Source organism: Phallusia mammillata, chromosome 7, assembly GCF_965637545.1.
Source record: "Phallusia mammillata chromosome 7, kaPhaMamm4.hap1.1, whole genome shotgun sequence".
NCBI lineage: Eukaryota > Metazoa > Chordata > Ascidiacea > Phlebobranchia > Ascidiidae > Phallusia > Phallusia mammillata.
Window position 1 is genome coordinate 12,100,223 of NC_137258.1, and position 12,497 is coordinate 12,112,719.

Consider the following 12,497-nt stretch of genomic DNA (forward strand, 5'->3'; position numbering starts at 1 on the left):
GTCTGAAAATACAGACTACACCTCCAAATCGCGTGATTATTTAACCGTGACCGGCATTTCTTTCAACGATCATAATTCTGAACCAAAGATTGTACATTCAAAATGACAATTGTGAATGTTGCTACATTAGGTTCATAAATAATTCAGTGAAGATTTATTAATGTTACCTAGCAGTAACGATTACATGGAAACTGGTATTATTTGTACATTGACACTAATTCCTAAATGACTGTCCATACTCAAAACGAAATGTAATAAACCTGACAAACTGGCCTTTGTTACATAACCACAGTATGGATTATAGCAATCTTGGTTCGGTGTGCTAAAGCAATGAAATTATTAAAATGACAAAACCTATTCAGACTGCAATGACATATAAGTAACATGTGCTGTTTAGTGCCACGTAGTTATAACTGAGTTTCAGTGTATTTGGCAAAAGATTTACAGTTCATGGCTCACGAAAAATTAAACAAAATGCAATGAAATATTACATGAACATTGGAAATTTGCAACAACAAATTAACACTGTGTTATATGAAAATCAACAAATCTTATCTCCTAATTAAAATTCTTTATATATTGCACTTAAGGTTTGCTCTTTGACTCAACTATTGAGCTGGAAAGTGGTGAAAGCACAAAGCAGGGACTGGACTTCCAGTTGGTACACCTGGAAATTTGCCTTCAGAACCAGCAATGTCCAAGTGAGTGTACTTCAGTGGCTGCTTGGAGTCAATGCCATGCTGAAAAAATTTTGTGGAATGTGTTTGTTTAAGTAGTTGCAATCTTACAAATTAATTTTAATTTGATTGAAATTGTAAAATATGTAATTGTTTTTGCTAGCAAAAAGGTATTGACCCCACACTCACCATTTTAAGCAAATAAGTAATAGTATTATTATGGAGTGAATATTTTTAGAATTCGAAGGAAAAATTACGAGAACGCATAAAACGCATTAGCCTAAAGTAAGTTTGTTAAGTTCAGTTTAAACTTTCTAGAACCGTGGTTTTCAACTTTTTTTCACCTGGCGGCCCATTTTAACAGCCAATCAAAAATGACTACGCCCTTTCCAAAATTTCTATCAGTTTTTTTTCGCAGTAATTAGATTAACGTTTACACAAATTCTGTTGAGTCAATTAGATAGTTACTTTTTGTTGCTGACAAATGTTTTACTGTTTTGTTGTTAATCAAAAGCCTTGGTGACAACCCCCAGTAAAGTGGCAAAATGCACACTGTTTATGGGTAAACATATATTTGAAACAAGCACACAAGCAACATTTGGTGAATACTTTCATGGCAAATTTGAAAAAAAAAACTTCTTACCTTGTCAAGCCCCGATGTCATGATCATAAATGCACTTGGAGATTGATGTCCTCGTGGTGTTCGTGATGATGGTGAATTGTTACATTGCAAGACATCTTCATACTCAGACTTTCCTGAAATTTAACACAAAAGAAATAAACAAAAAATCAACATGTAAATGAACGGGTGTTGTTGCCTGGCATATTTCAAGAACTTTTCTTTTTGCTAAACCCGCAATTGCATATGACTCAAAGAGGTGCGGAAATGGTTTTTAGAGAAATGGGCATTGGCAAACCATGCCACCAAGATCAGTGACAATGTTGATTTTAAAGCTGCTGCAGTGATTGCTAAGAATAATTTACAATCAGTCACTTTTAAACCACTTAACTACAGTTTTATCAACATTTTAGCACTATTGTGACAGTTTTCTTTCAGTTATTATCCTGCATGGTGTTACAAAACGTGGCAATACCCCAATAAAGATGCCCAAAAAAAGATGTACAACTGTTGAGCAAAAAGGAATGTTTGTTATCTGTTATCAGATGTAAGTTTAACTCAACCAAAACTGAAAGCTACAAATAAAGATGGAGACAAATAAACCTAAATCCCTAAATCAAGTTTGTAGAGCTCTTCTGGCAAATGTAATTTTATTCTGACGTTTCGACGTCCTATTTGGTCGTCTTCATCAGGGTAAATAACACTGAATGCGACTAGCACAGTGCACGATAAACAAAGGGGAGCGCAAGCGCATGTCACAACGCAACGAAAAAACTTCGTGCGATAACGAATGATTGAGTCTCTAATCTTTAAGCAGGTGCCTGTAGCACGCTAAAAAAATTACATTTGGTGGAAGAGCTCTACAAACTTAATATTAGGCCTGGCAGCAATAGCTTATATATTGGTAGCCTAAATGTTCCAACCTGTGTGAAATTCATAGTCCTCTCTTCTTATAGTTGAAAGTTCAAACATGTCACCAATTTCATCACCAGCATTTCTCAACAAAGTGGCATTGTTTGCGGCCTTTGCTGGCCCATTGTCCATTGCCAGCTACAACAAAAACAGCTTATGTATTTGATATTAACAAACAACTTTTTTAAAGTGATTTGTCTTACAAAAAGTAACATACAAAACATGCTGCAACAACAATTACAAACAAATGATTTATGACCTAAATTTAGGCGACTATATTCCTTTGACCAATAATTGACCATCCACAGCATCAGAAACGACAGGTTTAAAATGATTGTGCAGATATTTTTGAAACACTTACTGTATACCCTTGACCAACGGCGATAATTGCATGCCCAGTGAGTGTTGCAACAGTGTACAGTTGTGGGTTAACTGCACTAAGAGCAATCTCTTTAGCTTCACACAAACAATCAACCATTGCCATCCGACCTTCAGCATCAGTGTTACCCACACGAACCTAAGAAACAATGTTACAAATAAAATGCAGCAGAGTTTTGATCTGGACTGGGTTACAATTTGCCAAAATACCATTTACAGAGCTGTAAAAATACTTGCAAACTGCATAAATATGGGTTTTTGTTTCAGATCTTACCCTAACACCAGCACGAGAAGTAATAATTTCATCCGCAACATATCCATTTGAACCAATGCTGTTTCTCACCATGGACATTGTTCCATAAACCTTCAAATGCTTTGGTTTGAGCTTTTCCAAAACCTGACCAAAACAAAGTGTTTAAAAGTCAAACTTTTCAGTTTAGAAACAAGACCTACAGCAAAAAGTCCAGCAACAGCAGAGGCACCGCCCTTGTCTCTGTGCATTCCTGCCATAATTCCTCCAGCCTTAACATCAGCACCACCAGTGTCATAAGTAACTCCCTTGCCCACCAAAAAGAGTGTGTCAGTAATTGGACCTTCCCCTTCATAGGATAGTTTTACCACCCTTGCATTGTGTCGTGGCACCACTGCAAACAAAATGTTTATGGTGAATTTGATTTACATTTTTTTTAATAAACAGAGACTACCTTTTGCACAACGGTTGACAGCTCCCAAACAAGGGTAGTTCTTCTCAATGTAATCAACATCAGAAATAACTTCGACCTACACACAAATTTGAGAGTATATGCTTAGTAGTTTGTTCATGCATTTAAAATGAAAAATTATGCGGTATTCCATTTGTTTCCAGTATTACTTTGATTATTAATTGAATGCAAAAGTTATAACTGTTTTGTGTTCATCACAAGCAAGTTTAACACAATAAACCTTTACAGAAATACTGCTGGAGTTATCTACTCTGTTTACATGCCTTGATGCTTGTCCCTTCAAAATATTGGGTGACATGTTGTGCAACTCGTGGTGGAGCCATTCTCTCTGGATCAGAACCTTGGATGTCTCGTGTCAGGTGTCTGGTAATTATTAACATTTAGACAACAGTTGTGGACATAGTTGGAACCATCACTATTAATTAAATTTACCTTCCACTTTCGAAAGCAGCTGCAAACTTTGCAAGCTTTTCACTAGAGGTTTTGCTGTAGAGGCCCAACTTGCCAGCCTAACATGAAAAACATTTTTTGGTTGTGTGTGCTTATCATTACTTTACTAATCACAATTATCACTACTAATGAAGGTCAAATAGGTTTCTGCCAATTTGTGTCTAAAAACGTATCATTTATGTATAAATTTTTACAGGGTGGTTTTAACAAGTGGTCACACAAAAAGAAGAAAAAAATACCTTGATTTTCTTTTCAGGGCGACCCTCACGGATTTCTAATGGCACATATAGGGCCTGGAGAGCACCAAGGGCTGCTGAAATCGGGGCATGAACAAATCTTAAAATAGCAATATATATGCAAACATTTTTTTGTAAAATTGTTGATTGTTTTTACTTAAACCTAAAAAACAAACCGGCAGGCATACAAAATTTCTGCAACGCCTTACAAACTAAATTTTCTTACCGCTCATTTTCCACTGTAACCAGCAGTGGGGCTTTGCTTCCAGCTTTCAAAGCACGATTAATGCCAGAGAATGCTGCATCATAAAACCTTCGAACATCATCATAATCTCGGTTCAGTGGGCCAGTACAGGCAAATACCTAAAAACAGGCAAATACCCATTTCATTACTGTATGTTTAATAACATGATGGACAAGCCTGTACATGTATAAACAATGGCACACTTGCTAAATGGTTGGTAGAACAATTATGCTGCTCACCACTCTTTTGAATGGCCCTGCAAGGGGGGCAAGCAGAACATCTTTTCCAACAGTTGCATCAACCTTGATGTTTGTGAAAAAAATGGAGTTTGTGAAAAAAATTTTGTAAATCAAGATGTGCTTGGATAAAATATTATAAAAACTTACCTCAACCAAAGAAGAGAATGCTTGCTTCAAGAAGTCAAAATCACCAGTCAAGTTGTCCAGTAAATCAGTTACCACGACAACACAATCAAATGATTTATTGTCAAATGATGAAACAGCTTCCACTGGGCTTGGACCACTGCACACAACAAATTTGAAATGTTTGAAACTTGTCAGTAACACCACCCTATCCAAGTGTCACATACCTCATTTTGCTACAAATATGGTGAAACTAAAATCAAACTAAATTGAAGTTAAAAAATGCTGAAAAAAAACATTGATATTGTGACATTGAAACAAAAGACATGGACACAAACAAATGTTTCCACAAACAATTGTTCAGAGACCAGTATATTAAAGCCAAACACTATTTGCTTTTAAATCACCAAAGATCAGAAACAAAGATTTCCCCAAAAGAAATATTAAAAGATTGATATAATAAAGCCAACACATTTTGCCTTCTAAACATTAAGGAATATATAGTTTTTGTGCAAAAAGAAACTAAGTAAACTGTTTTACACATGGTTAATAATTTAAAATTTTGGCTAACCAACACACTTGGAAAATATGTGTAACGCATGTTTTAAAAACTCTCAGTCTTATTCTGTTTTTCAACATAATTATGCTGTAATTATCCCATGTTTTTTCGGTTTCCTGCCCCTCGTCGGTGATCGTCTTTCCAATCATCCAGTTCCCTTTGTTTCTTAAGTTTTTCCTCAGTCTCTTCATCCGATACATCTTCTTCTTCCTGATTCTTCATTTTGTCACTGGCTGGTGCAGATGCCTGGTCAGGTAACCTTCCTGCAGCTGCTTCCTGTTCAAAATACTCCTCCAAAGTGACAGTGGGCACACTTGGGTATCCAGCACCAAATACAGAAGCTTGAAGCTTGTCTTTGGTTAAAATAAATGGTTTCATGCCAGGAGTACTTCGTGCTTTCTGACGTGATTCTTCAATTTCAGATCTTGGTACATTTTTCATTTGTTCAAGCATGTCTAGTTCCCCCTTCATGCTAGCTAACTCATCAATTGCAGTGTCAATCCACTTGTGTATTTGAAGTAACCAATATTCCCTAGATGACTCCTCATCATGCAAGTGGCTTTCCAAATCCTTGAGCTTTTGCGATCTTAATTTTCCCTCTTGGTATTTTTTAATTTTAGCTTCTCGGACAGCATTTAATGCTTGTAAATCAGGTTTACCTGACTGTGTATGTAGTTTGTTTATGTTGGATTGACCTTTTAAAGCATTTTCAATGTATGCACTATCTCCGATTTCATAGTTACTGCATAGTTTCAGAAATATAATATAGTTTTCTTGGCATGTCTGCAAAATTTGTAAACGCTTTTGGATGTCACATTTTGTGTGTGAAGTTACATCAGCAATGAGTGCATTGGTGAGAAAATATCTTAAATCAGATGTTGCCACTTCCTCAATTTCTTCATTTTTGCTAAACATACTCAGCTGCTCAACACATTTACAGAGCAAGTTTAAGCGAGCAAGGGCATCGACAATGTTTTGTTGAACCTTTGGAGCTGATGAGCCATCCACACAATTGACAATAGTCTGATGAAGGTCCCATGCCTCATTAAAAACATCCACTAACTTTTGCTCTTCAAGCTTATTTGATGCATCCATGTTATGATTTAATAGTAAACACACCAGTCACTCTTGTCTTCAGGCACCAGCACACCAATAAGCAGTAAAATAATATCAATAAACCACCAAAGTCCAACACCACCAAGTGTAATTAGCTTTCCAACACCAGAACCTGGATATCCAAGGTAAAAGCGGTCAACTCCAAGGCAACCGAGAAACACAGATTGCAAAAGGACAGTGATGAAGCAATAGCCTGTGTACCTGCAAAATGATAAAAATTACCAACTGTGTGCAAATAAGACCACTTTTTAAAGATGTTTATTGAAAGCTGATATGAAGCTATCCATTTCCAACCTTGCAAACACAACATGATCTACTTACTGTTCCACAAGAAAGAAATGAACTTTATCCCTTTATCATATGACTTACGATGCTCAACTCAAAGGTCATTATTTATTGTTTCACAAAAACAATGTTTTAGTGGAACAATAAACTTTGGACAGAACATAAAACCAAAAATATAAGACCCACTTGGAAAGTATTAACTTACCTCACACAAGGCACTTCCTCTTTAACAAATGTACGATTTCCACTGCACTCTATGCTACTATCCACCACTTTGCAAAACACAGATGTTTGTTGCACTTCACTGTATTGGTACTGTTTTGCACTCTACAAAATTACCAGAGGTGTAAAAAAGGCATTTCAGCATTTTCTGAACAATTTTCTTACCACAGCAGAACAGGTGAAGTTGTCACCTGTATGACTTTCATTAGTTGAAAACTGAGGTTCGTCACATATGACAAATTCTTCTGGACTAAAAAAATGAAAGAAAAGTTAAACAAACACTAAACATAAAAACATCTCAAAGATAATTATAAATAAACATATAAATGTATGGAACCAGCATAAGTTTCACACAAAACAACGTTGGTATCAAGCAGCAACCCAAAGCATAGTAGATGAAACTTACAGCAAGTGGCACAGGATTTTGGGAGAGTAAGGATTGAACTCCACTTCTACGCTTGGTGTCTCGTCAGTGATGTTTAATGATACTGTGCAAATTATCAAACAACTAAGCAAAAAAAATTCAAAAGTACTTTTCCCCATGAGGCCTGCAAGGCACTAAAAACAAAAGATTGTTTTAGAACTTTTTTAATACTAGTATTGTTTAGTTTTTTGCGTTGTGATTGTCAATTGCCCAATAAGGTCTATTGCAAAAGACATAGTACAAACATATTTAGGGTTCCTCTGTTTCCAGTTGTTTTTTGATTGGCAAGTTTCTAGAGTTAAAAAGAAGCTCTTGGGATCTCAACAAAGTAATTAAATGTTTTTGTGTATAATTTGTTTTTTGTTCATAATTTCCAACCAAATCAGCGGCCACCCCCTCAGATTTTTATGAAATTTAAAATGTAAATGCAAAAAATTTTTTGAAAACTATCAATGTTTCACGAAGTTGTGACTTTTTGAAAATATGTCAAAAATGTGATCACTGCAGCGACGCGCATCAATGATTTTTAAAATGTCATATTTCTTTCTAATTTGTGTATTGTGGTCATTTTAGTAGGTTTGAACATTGTACCGGGAAAAAAGGTGTGTGTCAACTGCAGTACAAGACTTAAAGAAACTCTCCCTCAAAATGTATCATCAAATGAAGAAGCTTCGAGTTCGACTGACAGTGATATATATAACATTGCATCTACTGTTGACGCAAACAAATCTTTCAGCAGTCTTAATAAAAGTTTACAGAGCGTTGAGGTGATTACCTGTGAAGTTGCATAGTGTGCCTTCAAGCAGTAACATTTTCTATGGGAAAAGAAAATTATGTCAAATTCATGATGCCTACATGCAAAGATGTCCAATTTTTTTTAATGTCAGTGACGTAGACCTATAGCAAGACCAACCTGACACTAAAGATGAAGACAAAATGAAAATAAAATCTTTTGACATTATTATCTCTAAAATGAAAAAAATTAAGAACAGTGGCAGTACGATAGCAGAAAAAATACAAGTCCCCACAATGATACCCAAGCAACTGGTCAAGAGAAAAGACTACCTCAAACGGAAAATCACACCTTTTCACTGTACAATGTTTAAATTGTAATTTTTATATTTTTGGTAATATTCCCAAGTGATAGGACGTATATTACGATTTTTGACTGGTTAACTGTGAACTTGAAAAGGATCACAACACTTCTGCAAGGAAGGGTACCAACCAATGTAATTGTACTTGTGGAAAATACATCCGTTCTCCAAACAACATTCATTACCCTTATCAGCAGCAACTCGAATATTCAGAAGCATTTGCTCTTCATCTGTTAGAGAGTCAATTGGTAAAATACCTTGTTTTTGTGTTGGATATGTCTTTTTGTGGCATTAAGTATCCAGTGAGACACCTACACTAAACTTTTGCATCTTAACAACTTTTAATTACAAATTAGGACACATAAAGTATAGATAATAGAAGCAGTATCATGAAAATATCCGAAAAATGAACCTGTGTTTTATTATGACCCTGCTTCAAACAAATTACAGAAAAGCATCACAAAATTAAGAACAAGTAAAGTACTCAGCAAGAGCTTTCATTTGAGCCATTACTTAACTTTCTAGCTAGTGTGCACTTCAAGATATGAGCTTTTAAAGTTGTCGTTGCATGAATGCACATTCGCATACCCCAAAACTGAACCCCCTTTAATTACTGACCCATATTTCAAAAACATGAAAACCTGTAATAAGGTGATTGAGAATGACCTAAAGGTTCAGCTAACCTACCAAAATGACCACAATATACAAATTAGAAAGAACTACAACATTTTAAACACAGTATTATCAAAAGCATTGATGCACGTCGCTGCAGTGATCACATATTTGACATATTTTCAAAATGTCATAACTTCGCGAAACATTGATAGATTTCAACAAAATTTTTTTTGTTGAAATCAGTGTAACTAGCTGCATGAACATATGAAATTTAATAAAAATCTGAGAGGGTGGGTTAACTTTTGCCATTTTTCTGGGACGTTTGACATGGAATGACCCTTCAGCAGTTTTGATAATCGTCTTATATACCAAAGTTGCTTACTCATTTCGTCAACAGTCCAAAACCCTGCACAACAGCACACCACTAAAGCCAATTACTCCTGCACACTGGTTTAGCTTATGGGTGTGTACTTTTATTAAAACAATGTAAAAAACTTTACACCAGGCACATGGCAACCCACCACCAAGTTTCTACTTCACATCACCCAGGGAAAAAAAGCAATCTTGTTGACTACCGACATTCCGGCGCAATCAACGGTAACAAACCAATCACCCTTAATGGGGAGGCAGCGAGGGTGCCATAACACAAACAAAACTAAGCTGCCAAAGCGAAAAAGAATGCAACAATAAGTGGCGGTGACAAGCAATAAAACCATCCACTTTTTAACATTTTACTTACATATCTATTGGTTGTATTTACTTAAAGAAAACTGAGGTACACTATTCTCAATTTATTGTCACAAAAAATGATTTGAAACATTACCACACTAGGAAACGGAAGCAAGCATTATTAACAATGTATCCTGGGAGCACATTTAGTGCCCAAATTTTTGTCCATTAAAAATAACAAAACTGAAGCAGAACAGCTGATACAAGCCAACCTAATTTAAGAGCAGGAAACATAAACCATAATGCAACAAAAAAGATGTAAATGTAAATAAAAACATACAAGGTCAAGTGAAAAATGGGCGAAAGCAACATAAACTGAATCTCATTATTCAGGTCAAATTAATTTTTTGATTCAATAAGTTCAGGATTCAAATCCTTTTTGCTTCTAATTTAAACCAGAGGTTGCCATACGATCTTTACTTCTAAGATTTGTCCTTACTTATTATTATTTTTATTTCATCCTTAAATTTTATTTTTCAGTTGTCCTTATTTTGGAGCCCATGTGCATGGCAACTCTGCCTAGGGGGTACTTTGGCAAATTTTGCAGAACACACAAAAATGGTATTTTTATTACATAGTTCAGTAAACCTCGGTTAAACGGGATTTGGTTTATCAAGATATTCACCTAATGGGGATAAAACTTGAGGTACAAACAATTTTAATACCTTTCTTAACAAAACCTTTTGATAATCAATCAAAATTGCACTTTTATACCATAAGTTATACCATATTGCATTACCGAAAGAGCTTTACAACAACAGCTCATTGTTGGTTACTTGTGAGTTGTGACACTGTATGTTTTGCCACAGTTTATAACATTATAAATCATACTTCCACTTCGATTCCATGCTTCCACTTCGATTCCATGCCTTTATTGCTTTATACAACCGAAGTCCGACTCGGAGGCCGATCCCTTCAACAGACATCATTCTCGAATTTATTGGCCATGACGAAGAAAATTAGAGAAAGTAAACTGATAATTTAAACAAAATTACCAAGGGAAATCAAAAAAGTAAAACAAATGTCGGCTAAAAAACATTTCACGTCATGTAGCAACTGAAATGCTTGAAGCTCGAATGCAAATGTACATAATCTGCATTTGAACTTTGATAACCTCCGTGTCTGTGATTTAATTTTAGTTCCGCTCTAGCAAACATTTTACGCTTGGATGATTTCAGGGACAACAAAACAAAACGTCACATGCTGCATTTGGCTGAGAAGTATTTTTCAGCGTAACAAGAAGGAAGAGAACTCTTTAAGATACACCTTCAGCGTGCGGTTGGTAATGTTTTTCAACAATGTGCACCTTGTTTGTTACATAAGATTGATAAGATATATCTCTCGCAACAATCTTTTTTAAAATATTCAATCACGAAAGACATTCATTTGACTGCTGAAGTTACAAATGTGGTTTGCTAAGCTGTTATATATTGTTGGTACACCTAGACCAGGGGTGGGCAACATACGGAGCACCTTTTGAGCGGCCCGCGACTGGTATTATATTTTGATCGGCCGGACGGAATGTATGTGTTAAAGCCCATTTTTATACCAAAGAGTTTTTTAATTAAACATTGATAGTCATTAGTTAATTGGTAAGAATAGGCATTGTTCTGTACAATGACAAAATCTTTGTGTGTTTGACTTTTCCTACACTGCTATGTTATTGCAAGACTATCATTGTGACCCGCCTCCGCTATATATCACTACTTTTTGGCCCGCGCATGCAAAAAGGTTGCCCACCTTTGACCTAGACTGAAAACCTGTTTTTGAGGTATAACTGTCTAACAAAGTTTAATGTTGTACATATTAGATGTCTTGCTGAGTTTTGTAATCCTGATATGACTAGGTATGACTAGGATATGTGTGTTTGTGTTTGAACTGTTTTGGGTACTGTAATTCCATCATAATGACATTAGTTTGTAAATAAAAGTGAAATATTAAATAGAAAGAAAATTGCAGCCATTGCACACCGATCTTGGAAGAAACTGGCCGTAGGATCTAACATACCAACTGTTTAGCACTCCAGTTTATTGGAAGTAATGGGCTGACAAGCCGCACTTTATCAAACCTGTTCGACGCCACAACTGGGCATAAACCACAAGAGAACTGGTGTCACAAAGTGATGTCAGTTTAGTGTCACTATATAAAAATGAAAGTTTTTTGTTTCATGTTTTTTAAAATAAATTACTGATTTACTTTACATTGTGTAACATTTGCACATTACCGATAGTAATCAGTTGTTGCAGTACTTGCATACTGTAACCTCAGAGGACCAAAACAAATCAAATAAAAACTACATTTACAGTCTTTTTGCTGTTTGGAATTAGGGTGTATCATGCTGTAATGGGCAATCATATTTACACACTATTTGTTATGCTACTATTTTCATTCAAAGTAGTTCAGTAGTATGACGTTGTTAAGTTGTTTTCCTATTATCAGGATGCTTACTTAATTTTATTTTCGGAATAGACTGAACCTCATTACTATCTTGTGGAATTTAACTAATCAAATGAGATTTTCTGTTTCCACCGGCACACTTTGTTACCATAAGTGAGAATGACCTGATTAAAAGCCGATTGGTATGATCAATATACTTCATAGCAAATGTTTCAACAATCACTGTTGTTATCCTCAGTTATCTCTCTCTCTATATATGTTCATATTAATTTTATACATGCTCCCTAAAGGTTTTGTTTTTTGAAAAGTTATTGGACAAAATAATATCCAGTGTCTCTCAAACCATGTTAAGTTTATCTAACGCAGTCAAGGACAATTTGTGGATTTTTAAAAATAGGTTGTCACTAGTTTCAAACAGACTTTAAACATAGAAAACTGAGAATAACAAGGCACATT

General features: G+C 35.4%; 3 protein-coding genes across 4 annotated transcripts; all 3 read right to left on the reverse strand.

Moving 5' to 3' along the window:
* Positions 1-407: 407 nt before the first annotated feature.
* Positions 408-4,895, reverse strand: LOC145237209 (putative aminopeptidase W07G4.4). Its single transcript, XM_080099985.1, has 14 exons — positions 4,828-4,895; positions 4,625-4,760; positions 4,478-4,540; positions 4,221-4,357; positions 3,998-4,094; positions 3,741-3,817; positions 3,572-3,671; positions 3,291-3,366; positions 3,040-3,230; positions 2,861-2,983; positions 2,570-2,725; positions 2,220-2,346; positions 1,321-1,433; positions 408-740 (listed from the first exon to the last, which is right to left on the reverse strand). Exons 1-14 carry the CDS (start codon positions 4,830-4,832, stop codon positions 609-611), a joined length of 1,533 nt encoding a protein of 510 aa, XP_079956111.1. The 5' UTR covers positions 4,833-4,895; the 3' UTR covers positions 408-608.
* Positions 4,886-6,254, reverse strand: LOC145237212 (immunoglobulin-binding protein 1 family member C-like). The gene has a single exon (XM_080099987.1). It carries the CDS (start codon positions 6,252-6,254, stop codon positions 5,253-5,255), a length of 1,002 nt encoding a protein of 333 aa, XP_079956113.1. The 3' UTR covers positions 4,886-5,252.
* An 8-nt stretch (positions 6,255-6,262) lies between these two features.
* LOC145237213 (TM2 domain-containing protein 2-like) lies at positions 6,263-10,683 on the reverse strand. 2 transcript variants are annotated; one of them, XM_080099990.1, is made up of 5 exons: positions 10,384-10,683; positions 7,189-7,340; positions 6,948-7,032; positions 6,766-6,887; positions 6,263-6,476 (listed from the first exon to the last, which is right to left on the reverse strand). In XM_080099990.1, exons 1-5 carry the CDS (start codon positions 10,408-10,410, stop codon positions 6,263-6,265), a joined length of 600 nt encoding a protein of 199 aa, XP_079956116.1. In that variant the 5' UTR covers positions 10,411-10,683. The 2 variants fall into 2 exon arrangements, with proteins under 2 accessions (XP_079956116.1, XP_079956114.1); XM_080099988.1 differs by having other exon boundaries at positions 10,476-10,677.
* Positions 10,684-12,497: the final 1,814 nt, after the last annotated feature.

What these genes read in the sequence shown, in the direction of transcription:
- LOC145237212 (XM_080099987.1), bottom strand. Translation starts at nt 6,254, where the DNA reads ATGGATGCATCAAATAAGCTTGAAGAGCAAAAGTTAGTGGATGTTTTT.
- LOC145237209 (XM_080099985.1), bottom strand. An exon ending in CTGTTGCTGGACTTTTTGCT is followed by an intron (nt 2,984 to 3,039) that starts GTAGGTCTTGTT and finishes TGTTTTGGTCAG; the next exon opens with GTTTTGGAAAAGCTCAAACC. An exon ending in TGACATCGGGGCTTGACAAG is followed by an intron (nt 741 to 1,320) that starts GTAAGAAGTTTT and finishes AAATTTTTTCAG; the next exon opens with CATGGCATTGACTCCAAGCA.
- LOC145237213 (XM_080099988.1), bottom strand. Translation starts at nt 10,511, where the DNA reads ATGGAATCGAAGTGGAAGCATGGAATCGAAGTGGAA. An exon ending in AAAATCCTGTGCCACTTGCT is followed by an intron (nt 7,033 to 7,188) that starts GTAAGTTTCATC and finishes TCATTTTTTTAG; the next exon opens with TCCAGAAGAATTTGTCATAT. An exon ending in GAGGAAGTGCCTTGTGTGAG is followed by an intron (nt 6,477 to 6,765) that starts GTAAGTTAATAC and finishes ATCATTTTGCAG; the next exon opens with GTACACAGGCTATTGCTTCA.